Here is an 18,620-nt window from a genome sequence, read left to right on the forward strand (position 1 = left end):
ATAGCCCGACGGGCAGGGCAGAGATAGATTTTGGTAGCCCGACTGGAAAAATGGATTTTGCGAGCCCTGAGCAATTTAACTGCACAGAGCAAAATAACACTGGCTTTTAAAACAGCAAAAAGACTTTAAGATAAAGGTTCAAAACAACAACAAAACTCACTGGTATCCCACAGGAAAGAGTTTCCGTTTGCAGTCTGAGAGTTCAGTTAGTATTCCCAAACAATCAATTGCCATCGAGCCTGAAATGAAGATATTTAAATCAGCGGTCAGCAGAGCAGGAACTGCGAAAGGTCAGGGAAATGTCACAAAAGAATGTACCAGCAATCAACCTACCAATCATCATGTGGACATTTTCAGGCTCCAGTCCTGCCAGCCACTTCCTCCTGAGATTAATGCCCTCCATGTCCACCAGGATCCTGCGGGTCACCTCAAACCCAGACACCACCTCAAGAAAAAGTACATAAACAGAAAAGGTAAAGAGAGAACTGAGAATCTAAAGTCAAAGCTCTGGCATCGCATTGTTTATCCACGCAAAACACCTAAGTGTGCTTTTAGTGATATATAATGAGATTTCCTTACTTCTCCTTTGATGAGGTCCCTGTGCTTTGGACAGTAGACTTTTTTATCTTCCAGGAAGCTGCAGTGGCACTGGCGGGCACACATGAAGTGGTAGTTACTGGTGCAAGAGGTAAGGCAGCAGCTAACGGTGGCTCCTGGCTTTTGACACTTCTCACACCGCTAAAACAAAGTACAAATTGTAAGCGTCCAATAAAGGTGCACTGAAAAAGAGTGGAAAATTATAAGGAACTAAGTGTTCTGGTTTACCAGCTGTTTTCCCCTGAGAACAGCCATATGAACATTTTTCAAAGACCCGTCATCATCCTCGAAGACCTCTGCGGACCACAGAGCACAATTCACATGGGACCACTCATTCTGACCGATGTACAGCAGCCTGCCTCCCTCCTAAAACAAAGAAAAGAGTGAAAAGTAAGAAAGACTCAACCATGCGGTCTGCGTCCTGAATTTTGCTGCCACCGGTAAGGCACTCACATTGGTGTTCTCGTCTCCATACTTCAGGCACAGGATGCACTGCCTGTTATCTGTGACGCCTGGTGGAGGAGGGAGCTCTGGGCTGTCCTCACGATCTGGAGGGAAAGCAAGAATTCAAACACAGCTTGAATCTATATGAAAACCAGTCGACAAAGCAGCGTGCAAAACAGCAAGCACGCAGGCATTAGTAACATATTTGTAGTCCGCCTTACCAGGCGAGAGTAGGGGCGGTGGGAGTATAGAGGGAAGTAGCGGAGGAGAGGAGGCCGGAGAATCAGGTTCGCCGGGGGTCTTGGGCTGGGGAGCAGGGATGATCTTCTTCATGAAGTGTGGGTGCTCAGCACGGGAAAGCTCCTGTCTCTCCTGCCACTGGGCGTAGTTGTGGTCTAGGGACGGCGGCAGCACAGCGTTGGGGAGGAGCCCACTGCTGTGGAACAACAACAGAGACGGGCACCATTACCTGGCAACCTATCAGCAATGAAACTGATTGTGGGGTGGGGGGGTGGGGGGTGGGGGGGTGGGGGGGAAAGCACATTTATTTTTGTTTTGTTGCAAATGACCCCATGTCACATAAGCAACTGATGACAAAATATGATCACGATTTGTTACGTGGGTTTAACCCCATCCCCCACCCCCCCACCAAAGATGCATATAGCAGATGATGTGGACAAATAATGTCGGGTTATCGGCAAACGGTGAGAAAAAGCCTTTTATTCCCGTTCATGTGTTCTTTCTGATTCATTAGTTGACTGCCACATTTAGAATAGGTCATTGCCGTTGGAATATATTGTGTGACAAGTAATATCTATCCCTATGGTACAGATGATATGATGGAGCTGTTTTTTTAAGATACTAAAAAAATAAATAAAGTCTGAGCAGCAAGTGAGCAGTGACACCCATGTTAAATAACCACATTCGAGGAGTTCTGCCACGTCAAGAAAGCCTGGGTAATTGGTGTGATGTAAAGTCTCACACTTAATAAGCCAGCAAAGGCTTCTAAAAGCAAATCCACCCAGCAATGGCCACAGGATACAGAAGAATCATTGGTTTCCTTGACTGAAGCACTGATAAATAACACAATGAACTAAACTGACAAGCAAACCGCAATTAGACCACAAGTATTTATCAGCGAGTCTTCAATTGAAATAGGACACTGTTATGGTTACCCCCTCAAACAATGCCCGAAGGCAAAGCAGAAGAAATAGTCTAAGAGAGCAGAGCGACTGAGCAAGTTGGTGAATGGATATGTGTCAGAAAAACTCCAACATGCAGAGCACTAAATTTCCATCAACTGTCTATTTAAAGACTGAAAAGTTAGGGGGGACTTGTAACTATTCCCTCGAAAAATGCCAATGTTCGTCTCTCTGTACACATGAGGACAAAGTATTTAAATTAAAAGCAGGGGATTTTAAACATAGCATTTCCAAATGCACTAGTTTTCTTCAGAAAAAACACAATACTAGAATAATTTCAGGGAAAAAAATAATTACCAGGTTCAGTATTATTAGCCCAAACCACTGCTGTAAAGTGATGGGATTTAACTTTGCAATGCTCAAAGCTTGTAAAATCAAGTTTAAACTCAGGGTCATCTTCCAAATAACACACAATATAAAAACATCAGCAAGGGTTTGAGCTGTAACTTCATGTCAAAAACTAAAGAAATCAGTTTAGACTTCAGAAAAAGAACTGTTGATGCTCACAAAGCAGGAAACAGATGTATAAAGTCACCAGTGTTTCCAAGTGTCATGAACAGGAGTGAGAGGTATCATCAAGAAATTCAAGGAGAGCCAAACAGAACAGATCCAGCCTGGCAGATGTAGGAAGCAAAATATTTCAGACTACAAAAAGACTGCAAATTTGCAGACCAAAAATACCCTAAAATTCTGCATAAAGAGACACCTTTGCACCAGACTGAAGTATACTAAGAAATCCTTTGGTAGGATGAGAGTAAACTAGAGCACTTTGGCCACAAAGACGATGATTATATTAGGAAAATGAAGCGAGAGGCGTACAACCCAAAGAAAACGGTGGAGTGAAGCACGGTGGTGGGAGTATGATGCTGTGGGGATGTTTCAGTGCATCTGGAACTGGGAGAATCTCGTCAAGGTGAAGGAATCATGATGAAAGAAGGATATGTGAAGATTTTGATAGAAAACCCAACGCAGTTACCAAAAAACCCAAAAACCTGGGTCTGGGTTGTTGCTCTGTCTTCGACCAATGACCCAAAACATCCATCCCTCTTGGTGAACGACCTCCAGAAGACCAAAGTGAATGTTAGTAACTGGTCTGCAGGCTGCTATCAGGCCAAAGTGAGTGACTATTAGCATCGTGGGAGCAAATAATTCTGACCCTGATAATTTTTGGTTTCTGTGAAATTATTTTGTTCCTGTGTGGAAAATAAAAGTGGGATTTTGCAAAGAAAAGCGTCTGGGCTTCTTTAAGTTACTTGAAGACGTTTCACCTCTCATCCGAGAAGCTTCTTCAGTTCTAAGATCAAATGGTGGAGAGTCCCAGATATAAACCTAGTGGGAGTATCCCCACTAGGTTTGAAAGAGGAGTGAAAGAAGCCATCTATGTCCACTGTGAGCGACCATCTTTGAACGGAGGCGGTGGTTTACGACACCAACTGTCTGCCATCTATAATCCAGTTTTGAGATCCCTCCCCAGACGCCTTTACACCCACTCACATCCTGGGCCGTCTGACATCAGGAATTCGCATGATAAGGTGGGGCCAGGTTTCACAATGAACTCACCCGAAACTCTGGCTGATTGGGACCCACACCCAGTTTCACACCTTGGCTCAGGCGATTAGAGGATCATCAGGGGGTCCTTTTGTCCCTCTGTGGGGGGATACTCCCACTAGGTTTAAATCTGGGACTCCCCACCATTTGACCTTAGAACAGAAGCTTCTCGGATGAGAGGTGAAATGTCTTCAAGTAACTTAAAGAAGTCCAGACGCTTTTCTTTGCAAGCTCCTTTGACTACGATGACCTGAATGACTGAGAACCTTCATAGACATAAAAGTAGGATGTTTGGAAGTGCTGTGTTTCAAAATTCCATTAAAAATGATCACAGGGGGAAAATAATCCTGTCCTTATCTATAATATTATTATAGATATAGATTATTAATAATATTAATTCTTCAGTACAATAACAATAATATTAATTCTTAGTACAAAGGCATGACATGCTCATATGTTTCAGTGACTGGAAATAACTACAGTTTATCTCTGTGATCCTGTCTTCTTCCGTCTTTAAAGACAGCACCAGGTATTGTAAGAATACGGATCTATTATACTTAGGGATGGGTATCGTTTAGGTTTTATCCGATACCGGTGCCAAACCGGTACTTTTGAAACGGTGCCGGTGCTTAAACGGTGCTCAAACCGGTGCTTAAAGAATGGAGAACACAAAATTGGTCCAAAAACCTCTCATGTTCAGCTGTTTTTTTGTAAAAAGATGACAATGTTAGCCTTTTCTGCAGCTATGGGGCATATATGATATCACTCTTGGCTGGAAGCAGTGCTTAAACAATGGAAAAAACACAAACTTTGTCCAAAAACCTCTCATGTTTAACTGTTTTCCACTTTTTCTTTGGTCATTTTAGCCTTTTTGGCCAGGGTGAAGGGAGTATCTGCCATCAAACAAGAAGACAGCTGCATGTAACTAAGACGGTGTTGCTAGTTCACCTTACATGCATTAATGTAATAACGTGGTTAGCCTACTCAACGTAAATTATACACGAACAACATTAAGCGACTCACGCAGAGAAGAACGGCTGCTGCTGCCATCATCATCCTCATCATTTCTGCTACACTAGCAGGGCTCCGGGTCCGATAACAGGCACCACACCCACAGTAGATGCGCTCGGTGTGAGGTCTCGCAGCAAGCTATCAAATACGGCGCATTTTTCGGCTTTTAAAAATAACGCTATGCGTCGCCAGGTGTTTCATCGGATTTCAGGTGTTACCTCCTTTCCACAGTTTCACCTTAAAGCACTTGTTGCAGGCTGCTGAGTTTGCTTATTTTGCTGTGAATTACAGCCAAACTTTGACCGCTTCACCTTGGGCATTTTTAATCTGTAGCTCTGCTCTAAAAGAACGTACGTACCTGGACCCGCCTACTATCCCCGGAAAGGTAAAATGATTGGCTAGAATTCAAAGTGTATGACAGCTCAGGAAAAAAAAAGCACCGAAATAAAGCACCAAAATGTGCGCTGCTTTTCGGTCTGGTTACTACCGTTTATGTCAGAACCGGTGCCATGATGGCACCGGATACCGGTACCCATCCCTAATTATACTGACAGTCTATTTGTTTCTACTTTCATCGCTTGGTGTCTAGAGGGTTAATTAGATCAGAGAAAATGCTGAATCTATTTTATTACTGTAGCTTTAATATAGCCTGGGACCTCTAACAGCCACTGCCAGAAGGAAATGTTGTATCAGCGATATTCTCCACTCAATCGTCAGTTGATCAAGTTGTTAAAAAAAAGTCTGGATTGAAGTGTTTTAGATCCCTATGTTTGAAAACAACAAAACGATTTCCTTTACCAATCAACGAGACACACGGACTATCACATGACACCGTGATCTCGGCCCTTGGTTTGCATTTCCATTAAATATCTCGGTGGATGTTTGTACAGCGAACCCACACGTTTTATTCTTTTCAGTTCACAGCATTCTGGTTCCCTCCTATATACAGATGATGATACGGTGCCTCCCAAAGAAACCACATCTTGCTCCTCATTTCAATAATTACAGACCAGCAGCTCTTGAAAACTGCAGTTCTCTGAGGTTTTTGGACAGACTCGCTTTACACGAGTATTAAAGTGAAATCTTCTTCTCTGTAATTACAAACATAACTTGCGATACAAGTTTAGAAAATAGTGGCAAATAAAACACTTCACGCAGTATATTAAGACTGAAAGCACTGCCTTCTGGGTGGCATTGCTTAGCTACTGAATTTCAGATTTTGCTCATATTAGTCTGAGCTCATTTTAACTTCATTTTAGCAAATCTTTTGTTGGTTATTTTAAATGCATTTAAATAATTATCAAGAACCAGAAACACTTCTGAGTGCCAATACGAGCCACTCGGAACAGGTAGTGAACACTCTCGTATGAGCTCTTAGGTATAACGACAGACACTCACTTGGCAGAGACTTTTTGGCTTTCCCAGAATCTGGACTCTTTCACTTTGAACCATGGAAAGGTTCGGTCCATTTGCTGAAACAGAGAATGAATTCCATTAACGTTACACATCAGCCTACTCAAGCACTTGTGCAGACCTGCATTTGGAAGCGATCGTGAATGTCGTTGGCGCGGCTTTAACTCGATTAGGACAATTAACCTGTAACTGATGAAGGAAGAAGAAAACGCTTCTCACAATGTCTACGTAAACGTGTGTTTCGCTGTTGTCATTTAACCTCATTTATGCTTGCTGTGTTTCCAGCCGTGCCGTGAGACTTGAGCTGATCTGAGCGTCTTACCCGGATGAAAAAGCACTTGACCATGCTGTTGGCTTTCCTGCTCTCAGGTTGGCCTCCGTCACTGTTGATGGCTGTCTGAATGATTCGCACGATGTCATCGCTAAACTCCAGCTGGGAGAGAAATGATGAACACAAATGGCACACAATTAAGCTAATGAACATCGGTGGAAAGGACATTATCTCAGCCATCTGTGTTAATTTTCCATTACAAAGCACAGGTCTGACCAGGGAGTCAAGATGTGGCTACACATAGCAGATTAAAATCAAATATCAAACATACTCTAAAGTAGGGCTGGGCTATATCATACCGTTCACGGTAATATCGGTGTAATTTTGGGCAACGATAGGAAAATGAAATATCGCGATAGAATATGGGTAAAACGCACGTGCGCAGTGCCTTTGTTTACATACGCATATGGCGGCGACGCAGAATGAGAAGAGCAAAAGTGGATTAAATGAAATGGATGAAGCAGAATTGGTTTGTTAAAATGCTGCAACTTCAGTGGTGCGGAACTGGTTTAGCTTTCATCCGTCAGATACACAACAAAGCACTATTTTTGGTAGAGCATGCTAGTAGGCCGTCGTTATTACTGTGTTGTTTGGAAAATACGGCACACTTAAAATCAATCGTGTTTGGTTTTTTGTGAAAATCGACAGTGCCCCTTATAATCCCGTGAGCCTTATGTATGAATTCAGGTTGTGTTTACTGACCTCGAAAAGATTTTATGGCGTACACGGCGCTGGAAAATCTGTCAAATGTTTAGTACGACTTTGCTAAGCTACGAAGCTGCATGGCTTGTTGGAGCATAACGGCTATCATAGGCAGGAGCCTCGTGGAGTGATACGTACTGTGCTTCAACATAATATTACCGTATTGTGTGTGTATAACCTCTTTTTAAGTTTTGTGGATATTATACATGGTATGCTGAGGATATATCGGCCAGTTTCCACTGGAAATGCCTTTTGGTTAAACTGTCAGCAAGGAATTTCCACTATTACATTTTTATATAACTTTAATGCACATAAAAAACAGCTGTTTGTTTAAGTGAAAATACATTGATGGGGTTTTTTGCACTAATAAAGTTGTGGAGTTGTAAAGCATTTTGTCTAGTGTCAATTATATCGTCAGTTATATTGTTATCGCAAATTTTCAAATGTATATCGTGATAAATATTTTTGGTCATATCGCCCTGCTCTACTCTAAAGGCTGTGATTTAAAAAGAAAAAAAAATATAAACTTCTTCGAGAAAGCTTGTGAGCTTTGTCATATGTTTAGAGAAAAAATATCTGTGGTTAGCCTGCACAGATCCTCAACTACGTGTTCTCTAGTTACAGAGACTGATGAATTGCTTTTCATTAAAATGCAGCAGACAACACACTTGTCATTCCAGTTTGTCAGCACGGCAGAGATACCGGAAAACAAATGGGCCCCCCAAAAAAGAAAAAAAAGAAAGAAAGAATGCACACTTACCAATGAATTGTACCGGCCTTGATCCATCTTTTTCTCAACAGACTCCAAATCTGGAGGGGAGTCGCTGGGAGGTGTGGGGGTTACTTCTGTCAGGACTGGAGGATCTGGGCCCTCCGGGGAACGACGGGATGGAAGACTCTCCTCCGTCTCTGGATTCAGCTCTGGTGGCTTCACCGCCTGCTCCAAAACCACAGAGTATAGCTCTGACTGATGTGGTAAAATAAGCTCAGGCTGTTTCTAGTCAAAATGTGCCTGTATCCATCAATATCCATCATAGCACCACGTGGTAAAAAAGTAAAACTCAGCACTATAAAGTAATAAAGTAAAATAAAATCAGTGTTTCCCACACACAGACTTTTCTTAGCTGGCCATCAAGGTATATAAATACCTGCCTAAGTTTATTTGGTAACACAAAGGTTGGTATTTTTGAAATTTCTACATGTTTAAGAGAGTTTAGCTGCGACTAACTAGAAAGGCCCTTATTAAATTTACTTGGCAGTTCTCGACTTCAAATTTATTTCTCACAAAGAAACTGGAAAATGAAAAATGTGCAGAGGAAATCCTTAAAAATGGCAGTCTGCAGAACCTAAATCTGTGGGAAACACACTGCAAATTATGCTATAATATAAAAATCTGATGAGTGAAATGTTTGCAATATGGCAAAGACTCACATCGATTTGCAGGTGTGTATCTTACCTGTCTGTACCGTAGCAGGTGTGTGGATGTGCGTGAGTTGAGCAGTGCAGTGAGGACGTTGCGAATGCAGCCCTGAAGTTCCCTTTCCAACGCCGCCCTCCACTCGGGCTGGTGTCGTTCGGTACATTTGGTACATGTGTAGGCAACGCTCTCTGGCTTTGACAGCAGTTCATACATTTCATCTGCGACACAGCGAAATGGCAGGTCATTAGGTTTATTGTTTTTCTGCATGTTATCAGCGTGACAGCGCTCAGAGGGCGGCCTGTCAGTCATCTGCTCAGACACTGACGAAGCACACAAGCTGCTACAAACTGATGAAGAACATACTGTCAATGTATTACTCGCTATGCAGCTTCTCACCTGTGAGATTCTCACACTTTGCATGAACCCAATGGTTGCAGCGGCCACACAGCATCATTTTGCTGTCATAATCATCATCGTCATAGCACTTATCACACAGTGGGCAGAAGTTCCCTGAGAGAAGAGATTAAAATTCATCAAGACCAATAAAATACTGCTTACATTCAAATGTCGTTGTATTTTTTTTTTATTGCTGGTGATACTGATCAGTCATCTACTGAGCTACCTGCTCACCTTTAGCAAAAAGTTTGGCACAATCGTGACACATGGAGAAATCATGTGACCACTGGGCATCCCAGGACTTCCCAGGTTTCGTGGTGCCACAGCTCTTACAGCGCACACACTTGGTGCAAACCTAAAAATAAGAGGCACATAAACGACATCGTTACTACACAGTAGAAACTTGTAAGCATTCGTTTAAGGAGTGGAAAGTGTGTGAAAGCGACGCTGTAACAGGAGCAAAACGGTTTCCTAGACGCTGGCTGTGCGAGGTCGCATCCATGTAAGTAGCACAATCTTGAGAAGAAGGAAACGTGTGAACTCGGGAGAGAAATGTGCGAGCATAATGCTATAGTTTGGTCACGCAGTGGTGCAACTGTGTTACATAAAGGTGAGAAAATAGTGAGGGTGTTTAAGAGAGGAGGAGGAGGTGGAGGAGAGTGTGTGCATACCCAGATTCTCTTCTTCTTGGTGGGTCTGGTTGGGTAGTTGGGACCCAGGCACTCTGGGTGATAGCTGTTGTGGCACTTGTCGCACTCTAGCAGCTGCTGCTGCAGGGAGAGAGGTAGAAAAAGTGACAAGAGGTTATTTGTATATTGAGTTAGGCAGCAGTAACATTTTCATCCCTAACAAACAGTTCTGCTCCCTGCAAATCAGCAACAAAGGCTTTAACCCATAATTGCAGTACACGCCTTTACCACCAAGTGTCACGCTGAAATAAATGAATGGTAGATACAGCCATGCAGTATTTTTTAAAAGATGAACGGTGCTTCTTTTACACAGACGTCTTGCTCTAGTGCTCCCTCCAGTTTATAGCAGGGCACATTCATAGCGTGTGTAACGGATGGATAAACATCATTATCTAAGGCATTATGATGCAGCTTTAATGTGAGCTGTATAGTGCTCTTGTCGACAGCTGCTTAAGGGTTGAGCGCAGTTGAGTTTTTCTTGTTTTTTCTTTGAGTAAACACAGTTATCCCATTTAAAGTTTTTCCAATATACAGTTAATGTGCTGCAGGACATTTTCATCACTGAGCTAGCAGGGATCCTAACCCAAAATGCGAATGACAAACATTTATTAATAATGACCAACAAGCTAGGCTGGAGGCTGCAGTTTGGGGAGGGCCTTACTGAGGATCAGCAGCAGCACCTGGGCCTGCAGGATAGCCCCTGACACCTCTGAGAGAGGCTAACAGAGAAAAAGGGGAGTGATGGTGGAGCCCCGAAACAAGAAAAAATGAGCATGTGGTGCAGGTGGGCATTTATAGACGTAAGAGCAGGAGGAGAGTGTTTGAGATGTTCCTGAAGCTCCTAAAATTTAGATAAATTATCAACAATTAGAAGTTGCAAATGGTCAAAGTTTTATGATCATCCAGCACTTGATGTGCTATTTCTTCAGCGGCCTGATTTGCCCGTAACTTCACCAGGAGCTGAGATTTAAGTTAAGACACACTCAGTGGTGGAATCAGAATGCCAGAAACCTACTGCTTAGAGGCAGCTCCTTGGTCAGAGACGAAAGCCAGTCAAAATAACGATTTACTTTACGCTCGCGGGCAGAGATTTATTTAAAGATCTAGCTCCAAAGAATCTTTTTCTTTAGCCTTACCTTCTGCTTTTCCCACTAAATGGGCTCACATGGGTTCATATATCTTGCTAACATGTACGGCTGTTTGACTGCCTTTCTTCCACCTGATGTGTTCATTCATATTTCTAAACCCACAACCATACAACATGCACATTTTACACATGGCTTCAGTTAAATGATAAAAACATGGCAGGAATCCAAGAAGCTGATTAAGTGCTGTCTGCTGGCTAGACTAGCAAGCTTCTTTCTAGGGAAGATTCTCCAGTCTTCACACACTGTCAGTTTGAACCAAGCTTCCGTGAGCGGCTTTAAAATGTACAGAACTGTATCGAATGGCTTACTTTAGTTTTCTGGTGCTGGCGCCCACAGGCCTGGCAGTATCGGCATCGTCGACAACACCAGTTCTCAAACTGCTCCTGGAGAGGGCGCTCCGATTCCCCCAGGCAAAAGAGATGGAACGGTTCACAGCATACCTGGCAGAAGACAAACTACATGCAGAGAGAGAGACAGGAAGACGTGTTTGAATATAAGCTCAGCTTCTGTGTGGATGAAAGGAAGCTCAAAGGGGGGAGGGAAAAAAAGAAAATCAAGATGATGCCAAGATTTTTACCTCCACATTTCCACTGCTTGCACACAAAAAGCAGAGCACCCTGGGTGTGATAGGCACAGAGGTGAGCAGGCTGAGGCCACCAGCCTCCCACACCTTCTCCACATCATGGTTCCTTTTGAAATCCACTCTGATACGATGCACTCCGTCGCAGGGTGCTCTAGAATTCACCTGGCCCCTAGTCGAGGGAGTGCTCTGCGAGTTTAAAGTACTGCTGCTCGGGGGTTTAGTGGTCAGAGGCTTCACAAGAGGGGGTGACCAAAAAAAACAAAAACAGTGTTTAACAAATGCTTATGGCAAAAGTTTTGATGGACATCTTATACAAGTAAAACTTTATTACCTTGTCTTTTGGTTTGTGTTTAGGAGAAAGGGGAACAGAGCGAGAAGTTGGCTTCTTTAACTGTTTTGATTCAGCTATTAAAAAAAAGAATAAAAAAGCAATGATATTAAAATAAGAACAAGGTAAAAAAAAATACAGTTTATTGGGAAAAGGTATGGCTATTTACTTACCTGTATCTGAAACTACTGTAGCTGAGCTCTGCTGTTGCACTGAATGCTGCTGCTGCAGCGGCTGTGTTTTTTTCTTGGGTTCATTTGGCGAAATCTTGGGTGAAGCATCCTTTTTTGAACATGCCTGACTGGTAAGTGTCCGTTGCTGCTGCTGTTGTGATGACGGCTGAGACTGCGTAGACTGAGAGGGGGAATTTTGTGCAGAAGATGACGATGAAGAGGAGGAAGAGGAGGAGGAGGAAGAAGAAGATGATGAGGATGAAGAAGAAGACGATGAAGTGGAAGAAGATGACGTGGAGGTGGAAGCCGGTACAGGTTGCTGTGGTTTGTGCCCCTTTTTACCGGGGGCACCGCTTGGGACCGTGAGCTGCTTGGGTTCTGACGTCGGTGCGGGAGACTGAGCCTGGGCTGTGGATGCGGCGGAGGCCTGAGGGGGATCGGCCGGGGCAGGGGAGGATGCGAGGGCTGGCGATGATTGCTTGGATAATGGCTGTCTTGACTTCTCCTCTCCCTGCCTTAGAGGAGGAGGAGGAGGGCTCTTTTTACGGGGAGGTTCCTCTTTTGCTGGAGCAGGAATGGGTTTGGGGCCAGAGTCCGAGTTTGGTCCTTTCACCGGATTGAGGCTCTCTTTCTTTTCCGGTGGCCTCTTTTTCTTGTCCTTCTTGCCTTTACCTTGCTTTTGAAGAATCTTTGAGGGCATCCACTGTAAGTTCTGACACTTTCTCATCCTGAAAAGGAGATTCACAAAATTTTAGCTTCCATCCTGCCCTTAATTCCCACCACAATGACGATGTCTTTGATGCATCTATACTTCTACCATCAACTGTTCGTGCTGGATGTTGATCTAATGAATCTTGTTAGTTACAGTTACAGAAAAGGAGGAAGAAGAAGACATTTTAAGACAGACTCTGACTCTATAAGTGTATTGTCTAAGCTTTGAAAACAAACCAAAAAGATGGATTCACTGGCAAATACCTCCCACTTCATCAGCATAATGAACGAGCTGGATACAGTAACAGCCCATTATATTTTGTCACATAGCATAGTTACATTTCCAAGAACGTGCATGCCAAGCTGCTGACTTCAAGTCAGGAATAATACTCACTTGCAGCATTGCTTTTTAATGTTTCGCCCTCCAAACTTAGGCTTATCCAGACAGTTGGTACATTCACCGCAGTCTTCTGGAACCTGGCAGCCTGAGCATTGGCCACAGCGCCGCGACCGTCTGCCCTTTTTAGGAGGAGCTTCTTGAACGGCCTTTTGCCGGGTCTCCCGTGGCTTTATGGGAGGGGACTGAGGCTCTGCCTCTTCTGAGCCCGCAACTGAAGACTTGTCTGTAAAAAAAAAATCCAGAAAAGGAGTATTTCATTATTACTGACACACAGTTTAACACAGAGAGTCATAAAATAGCACTATTAAGAAGGCAAAGATGAAGAAATTTACAATATTGATAAATAAATTATTTTTTTAAACAAATGAATGAATCTTAAATTCTGGCTTATTTTAAAAATAATACATCTAGTCAATAAATCAATAACAACTTATTTTTTAGCCACTGATAGGTTTTTATTTAACCTAATTCCCGACCATCACTATTAGGTCATCTCGCCTCAAAAATTTGCATGTAACAACATGACATGAGACCAGTCAAAATAACAGGGACGGGGCAGCCAAACGCTTCTCACTCCATCACCACTCCACTGTGTACTTGTGTGCCCATCAATGATTGAATTTCTCTTCTCCTGTGATTAGCCTGTCATCATTGTGTGCTCCAAACTGTTTCAGGACTTGCACAAATGTTGTGTCATGAATAAAAAACCATTTAGCTCACGCTGCTCTGCAATATTATAAGTGTACACATGTCACAGTCCCAATTAAGACCCCACCCAGAATAGCCAAGTCTTGCACAAGCTGAACTATTCTCTGTACCTTTATTTTTTTTTTTTAATTAAAACGGTTAAAGATTACCATGAAGTTTACCATTTAAAACAACTAAACAATAATATCATCCACACCAAAGAGTGTTGATTTTTGCACTTTATAGACAATTCAGTAAACTTCAAATATGCAGGTGTGTCTCACCATCATTCCCCATGGAAGATAGGATCTTCTCTCTCTCCTCCCAGGGCAAGGCACTAAGTGTGGGCATGTCATCAGGGAACACCGCTCGGTTACGGCCAAGAGCCACAGCTGCACGACGGCATACATGCTTGATGCGCGGTCCACGGACTGATGCCTCCGACGAATCACTCTCTTGACCCTGCAGACCACCGCAAAAAGTGCAGCGAATACTCATAAAGAGCATCATGATAACAAATATGCAAGACAATCCTACAAATGCACAAACTTGCAATGCAAAAAGACAGCATGTTCAGCTTATTGTTAGATGTTAGTTACGTTAGATGTGAACAATCTGACCAGTGTGCAGGTGAAGATTAAGAAGATGTGGAAACAGGAGTGCAAGGCGTGTCCTTAAAAACCCAATTTACATATTAACAGCAAAAAATAAAAACAGATGAAGATTCTGCATAAAGGACTTTCATAAGCAAAGCTACTGCTGTTTTGTGCATAATGCATTAAGCGAGGAGAATTCCCCTTAAGTAACACCCTCCGTGGGACTTTCCTCCTATCAAGTTTCAGTCTGAGTACAAACTCAGGTTTCTATTTATAGCAAACATTCATAGCATTATGTCAAACTCACTTGCTTGTGACTATACGATTTAAATGAGAAAACCAGACAGTCTTTTTGTTGAGACTTTAAGAAGGCGACGCATGAACATGAAACTGACCTGGACCTTTGCCTGATCTGTAGGTTTTAGCTTGTTCTTCTTTATCTCAAAGAGCTGGGCTTTGGCCTTCTTCAGTAGTCCAACTACCCGCTTGTCAGTCACAGGGTGTTTCTCTGAATTTGATAAAATTTTTCCAATAGAGGAAACAGGAAGTTGTTGTCTGCTGGGATGCACTGGGAGGCTTGGTGTATTTTGGCTGGGAGTACTTCTTTTCTCTTTCTCTTTTTCCCCATCCTCCATCTCTGCTCCCTTCTCAGAGGGCCTGCCTTTCTTAGGCAGACGTCCTTTAGTAAAGGACACAGGACCAGTGGAAGGTGGCACATCTGAGGAAGCGGTGTCAGAAACCGTGTCAGCTGATGTTGATTTTTTTCTCCCCGGAGCCTTTTTTGGAGCAAGACCATCAGAGTCCCTCCCATCTACAGTAAACAGACTAGAAGGTGCATTAGGGGAGCCATCTGGTGTAGAAACCCGACTTCTTTTCTCCAAATCCTTTTTCCCTTCTCTCTTATTCTCCTTCTCCTTCTCACGATTTTTCTCAGAATCCCTCTCTTTTTCCTTCTGAGCAGGTTCCTGGGGAGTGGACAAACATTTTTCTTTACCTCCCTTCCCAGCTCCTCGCCCTGTGTCTTGGCCACTGGGAGGAAAGAGAGGGAAAAGTGGGGAAGAACCGGATGATGCAGCTGACATGGGAGGTGGGTTTCCAGTGGCCCCTCTTCGATTATCGGGTGTTCCTTGTGAGGCCAGTATACCGTGTGATACCGTGGAGAAAGTGTTGAAAGGAGCAGAAGTTAAGGCACTAGTGGCTAGCGGGCTTGCAGACACCCCTGGCAAAGAGCTGGGGTTACTACTGGAGGCAGAGCCTGGCAGCACAGATATCTCTGAGGCCCCTTTCCCCATGGACATCTGGCCTCCTATTTGGCTGCTGCGTCTGGTCATCGAGTGGGATGGAGACCGTGGATGGCCACGTAGTGTTCCCGGAACCGGCCGTCTCCTACGCCGCTGGGTTCTGGTGGAGCTGGGTGGCGTCTGGTGTGGGGAGATTGATCCAGGGCTGCTCCCCGAAGAAGACTGCAGGGTAACTGACTCAAATATCCGAGAGTGAGCCTCACTGGGTGTAAAGCGTGGAGCACGAAGCAACGGGCTGCGCTTTTGAAGTGGTGAGTCAAAGCGGGATGATGGGGGGTGCTGGTGGTGAGCGTGGGGATGAAGAGGGGCAAACAGACGAGTGCCACTTCCCGCTCCGGTGACCGGTGCTGGAAATGCAACCGGAGCAGCTCCCCCTGCCCCACCAACACCCAGCCCGACGTCTTCAGGTGTGAGAGGTGGAGGACGGAAGTTGTCAAATACCGGCTTGCGTATAAGGCCCTCCTTGGCATATTTAGCAGAGGAAAAGTACTGCTGTTTCGGGTGGGACAGGGATGTCCATCGGAAGGTGGGCTCTCTCAGAATTGAGCGACTTCTTTTGTCTGACAAGCTGGGCAGCACTGACGGTCCAGGGAGGAATGGCGGGATGGGGTGAGGCATCCAAGACGACTGGGGGTGGTGTTCACTAATAGCAGCTGTACCAGTGGAGGTTGACTGGGGAGGCTGTGGAGGGGTGAGGAGAGGGGGAGGTGAAGAAGACGAAGAAGCTGTGGATGAAGCTTGCTGGGAATTTACAAGTGCAGAGGAGGACATCAGCACTCCTGTTGGTGGGCTGATGATTGGCTTTTTCATCCCAGTGGTGAGCGTCTCTCTTCCCCTCTGTTTCTGACCCCCCTGGCTGACCCCCTGCCGTCTCCGGCCTCGTTGATTCCTCTCTGCCAGCACATGCTCTGCCTCCGGTTCAGAGGGAGGAGACGCAGGCTGTGAGGTGTGTAGCAGGTTGGCCTCCCTCTCTCCCTGTGAGGACGGAGAATGATCCTCTGGCTCTGACAAAGCCTGCGTGGCCTCCGAAGCCTGGGAGTTGCACGATGAGTCATCCAAGCTCGGGCTGCTGGACCTGGAAGACTCTGCAGAAGAGAGTTGTGAGGAATGCTGTGACACAGCACTTGAGCCGCAAGATGGCGCGCTACTGCTGAATCTCCCATTGGCTGCGTTGCTGTTGCTGCTATTCAGAAGACCGGCAGCTGTTGATGGAACAGAGGGAACAGGGGCAGGAGATGAAGGAGGCGGGAGAGAGTCAGTCGGGGCAGTGGTACCAGCGCTAGTAACAGCAGATGTAGAGGAGACAAGCACAGAAGAAGGGGATGAGGAAATGGTGCAGGCAGGTTGGGCAGAAGTGGAGACAGATGAAGGGGCTGTGTCTAAGCGGGGTATCTTTGTATGGGGTGCTGGGGTTCCAAAACTCCCCTCATCTTCAATGAAGCGCTTGGGTGTTTTGATGATGCGAAGGGAGACAGTGCTGACCACGGGCATGATGAACTGCCTGATGTTCTTCAGCGGGGTCTTCCTGATGCCAGCTTCAATGGCTCCTCCCCCACTACCCCCAATGGCTACAGCTTCTTTCTCCAGTCGCTTCTGTGCTCCTTTCTTAGCACGTTCCAGCAGCTGTTTGGCGATGGTAGCATCAGGGCGCTTACACGGGGGGACGATTCTGACTGGCTTTCTGTGCCGAGGGCTTTTTCTGAGGCCCACCGCTCTGCCTGGCTTGGAGGGAAGTGGGGAGGCAGGTGGATTAGAAGAGTCTTGGTCCCCAGTGCCATCCACACTCCTTAGCATGGGCTGCTGAGGTGTGTGTGGTTCTGCGGCCCCACCTCTGATCCTGAATGTTTTATGTTTCCCTTCCCCACATTCAATGGAGGTAGACAGCTGGGCAGCAGCAGCAGCTGCTGCTTCAGCTTTGAGCCTCTCAGCTGATGGTGGTCGCCCACGTCTGCGTCGGGGAACACCGGGCAAAGTCTTGAGGCGTGACTTCAGAGGGGTGAGCTTGGTCTCTGTCAGCCTCTTCAGGTTGGTAACTTTGGATTCACCCCGTCCACCTTTGGAAAACCTCGCCTCAGTATCATGTGGCTGAGTAGAGCCCACTGGCACCTTCTTGCCACCCTTTCTGTCCTTGTCCTCCTCTGTGTCCAGCTCAAACCCAACCTGCCTGGTGTCCTCCCCTGCTGCATGGCTTCCCGTAGTCCAAGCTTTCTTGCTACTTGAAGAAGGGGGTCGGCCTCTTCTCTTTTCTCCGGTCCCAGGTGGCCTCCCAGGTAGCCTTTTCACCCTTTCAGCTGGTCTTTCAGGTCCCTCAGGTTTGTCCTGTGTTGGGGAGGGAAAGGATGATGGGGAAGGTAGACTTGCAGCAATTTTCTGGGCGGACAGGACCCGTGGCGGGCGCCCTCTTGGCTTCTTCTCCTGTATAGGTGGTCCTGCTGATAAAACCAGAAAAACAAATAAATAACCAGGCACAAACAGCAACACCTATAGAAAAATTGTACAGGTAGAGTCATCTCAAAGTGACTATAAAGTCCCTGATAGCCAAGACGGGTTAAAATTTTACCTGAGGAAGTTGTTGAAGGGCTCTGTACTCGCTTCTGTTCAACAACCGGTCCAAATCCTTCAAATGCTTCTTCCTACAACACAAGAAAGGGAAAAAGATGAGTTGCCTGTGATCACACCATTTTGTAATGCTAAAATACAGGAACAGACCATATTTAGAGCATTAATCATAGTACATAACAGTGAGATGGCCTAGATGTGCAACACTTGAGTCATTATTGAATAATAATAATAATAATAATAATGGATTGCATTTATACAGCGCTTTTCGGGACCCCTCACTCTCACATTCATACACTGGTGAAGGCAAGCTACAAGCTACTGGGGCAGACTGACAGAGGCGAGGCTGCCATATCGTGCCATCGGCCCCTCTGGCCATCA

General features: G+C 45.1%; 1 protein-coding gene across 4 annotated transcripts in view; it reads right to left on the reverse strand.

Annotated features, from left to right (window-relative positions):
• kmt2a (lysine (K)-specific methyltransferase 2A) overlaps positions 1 to 18,620 on the reverse strand; it is a 42,430-nt gene that overhangs the window by 14,979 nt on the left and 8,831 nt on the right. Inside the window, exons 2-22 of one of the 4 annotated variants that reach the window (XM_085184111.1) lie at positions 18,241 to 18,313; positions 14,775 to 18,109; positions 14,068 to 14,245; positions 13,091 to 13,319; positions 11,986 to 12,713; positions 11,816 to 11,889; positions 11,479 to 11,715; positions 11,210 to 11,356; positions 9,736 to 9,834; positions 9,299 to 9,419; positions 9,065 to 9,178; positions 8,705 to 8,886; positions 8,009 to 8,185; positions 6,538 to 6,648; positions 6,201 to 6,274; positions 1,263 to 1,477; positions 1,051 to 1,145; positions 826 to 963; positions 580 to 738; positions 334 to 445; positions 161 to 239 (exon numbers count right to left, since the gene is read on the reverse strand). In XM_085184111.1, coding sequence (XP_085040237.1) covers positions 161 to 239; positions 334 to 445; positions 580 to 738; positions 826 to 963; positions 1,051 to 1,145; positions 1,263 to 1,477; positions 6,201 to 6,274; positions 6,538 to 6,648; positions 8,009 to 8,185; positions 8,705 to 8,886; positions 9,065 to 9,178; positions 9,299 to 9,419; positions 9,736 to 9,834; positions 11,210 to 11,356; positions 11,479 to 11,715; positions 11,816 to 11,889; positions 11,986 to 12,713; positions 13,091 to 13,319; positions 14,068 to 14,245; positions 14,775 to 18,109; positions 18,241 to 18,313 — 6,677 coding nt within the window. Of the gene's footprint in view, positions 1 to 160; positions 240 to 333; positions 446 to 579; positions 739 to 825; positions 964 to 1,050; positions 1,146 to 1,262; positions 1,478 to 6,200; positions 6,275 to 6,537; positions 6,649 to 8,008; positions 8,186 to 8,704; positions 8,887 to 9,064; positions 9,179 to 9,298; positions 9,420 to 9,735; positions 9,835 to 11,209; positions 11,357 to 11,478; positions 11,716 to 11,815; positions 11,890 to 11,985; positions 12,714 to 13,090; positions 13,320 to 14,067; positions 14,246 to 14,774; positions 18,113 to 18,240; positions 18,314 to 18,620 lie in introns of all 4 variants that reach the window. The other 3 variants (XM_085184110.1, XM_085184109.1, XM_085184107.1) reach the window with 3 other exon arrangements.

The sequence above is a fragment of the Neolamprologus multifasciatus genome, chromosome 14 (assembly GCF_963576455.1).
Source record: "Neolamprologus multifasciatus chromosome 14, fNeoMul1.2, whole genome shotgun sequence".
NCBI classification, from domain to species: Eukaryota; Metazoa; Chordata; class Actinopteri; order Cichliformes; family Cichlidae; genus Neolamprologus; species Neolamprologus multifasciatus.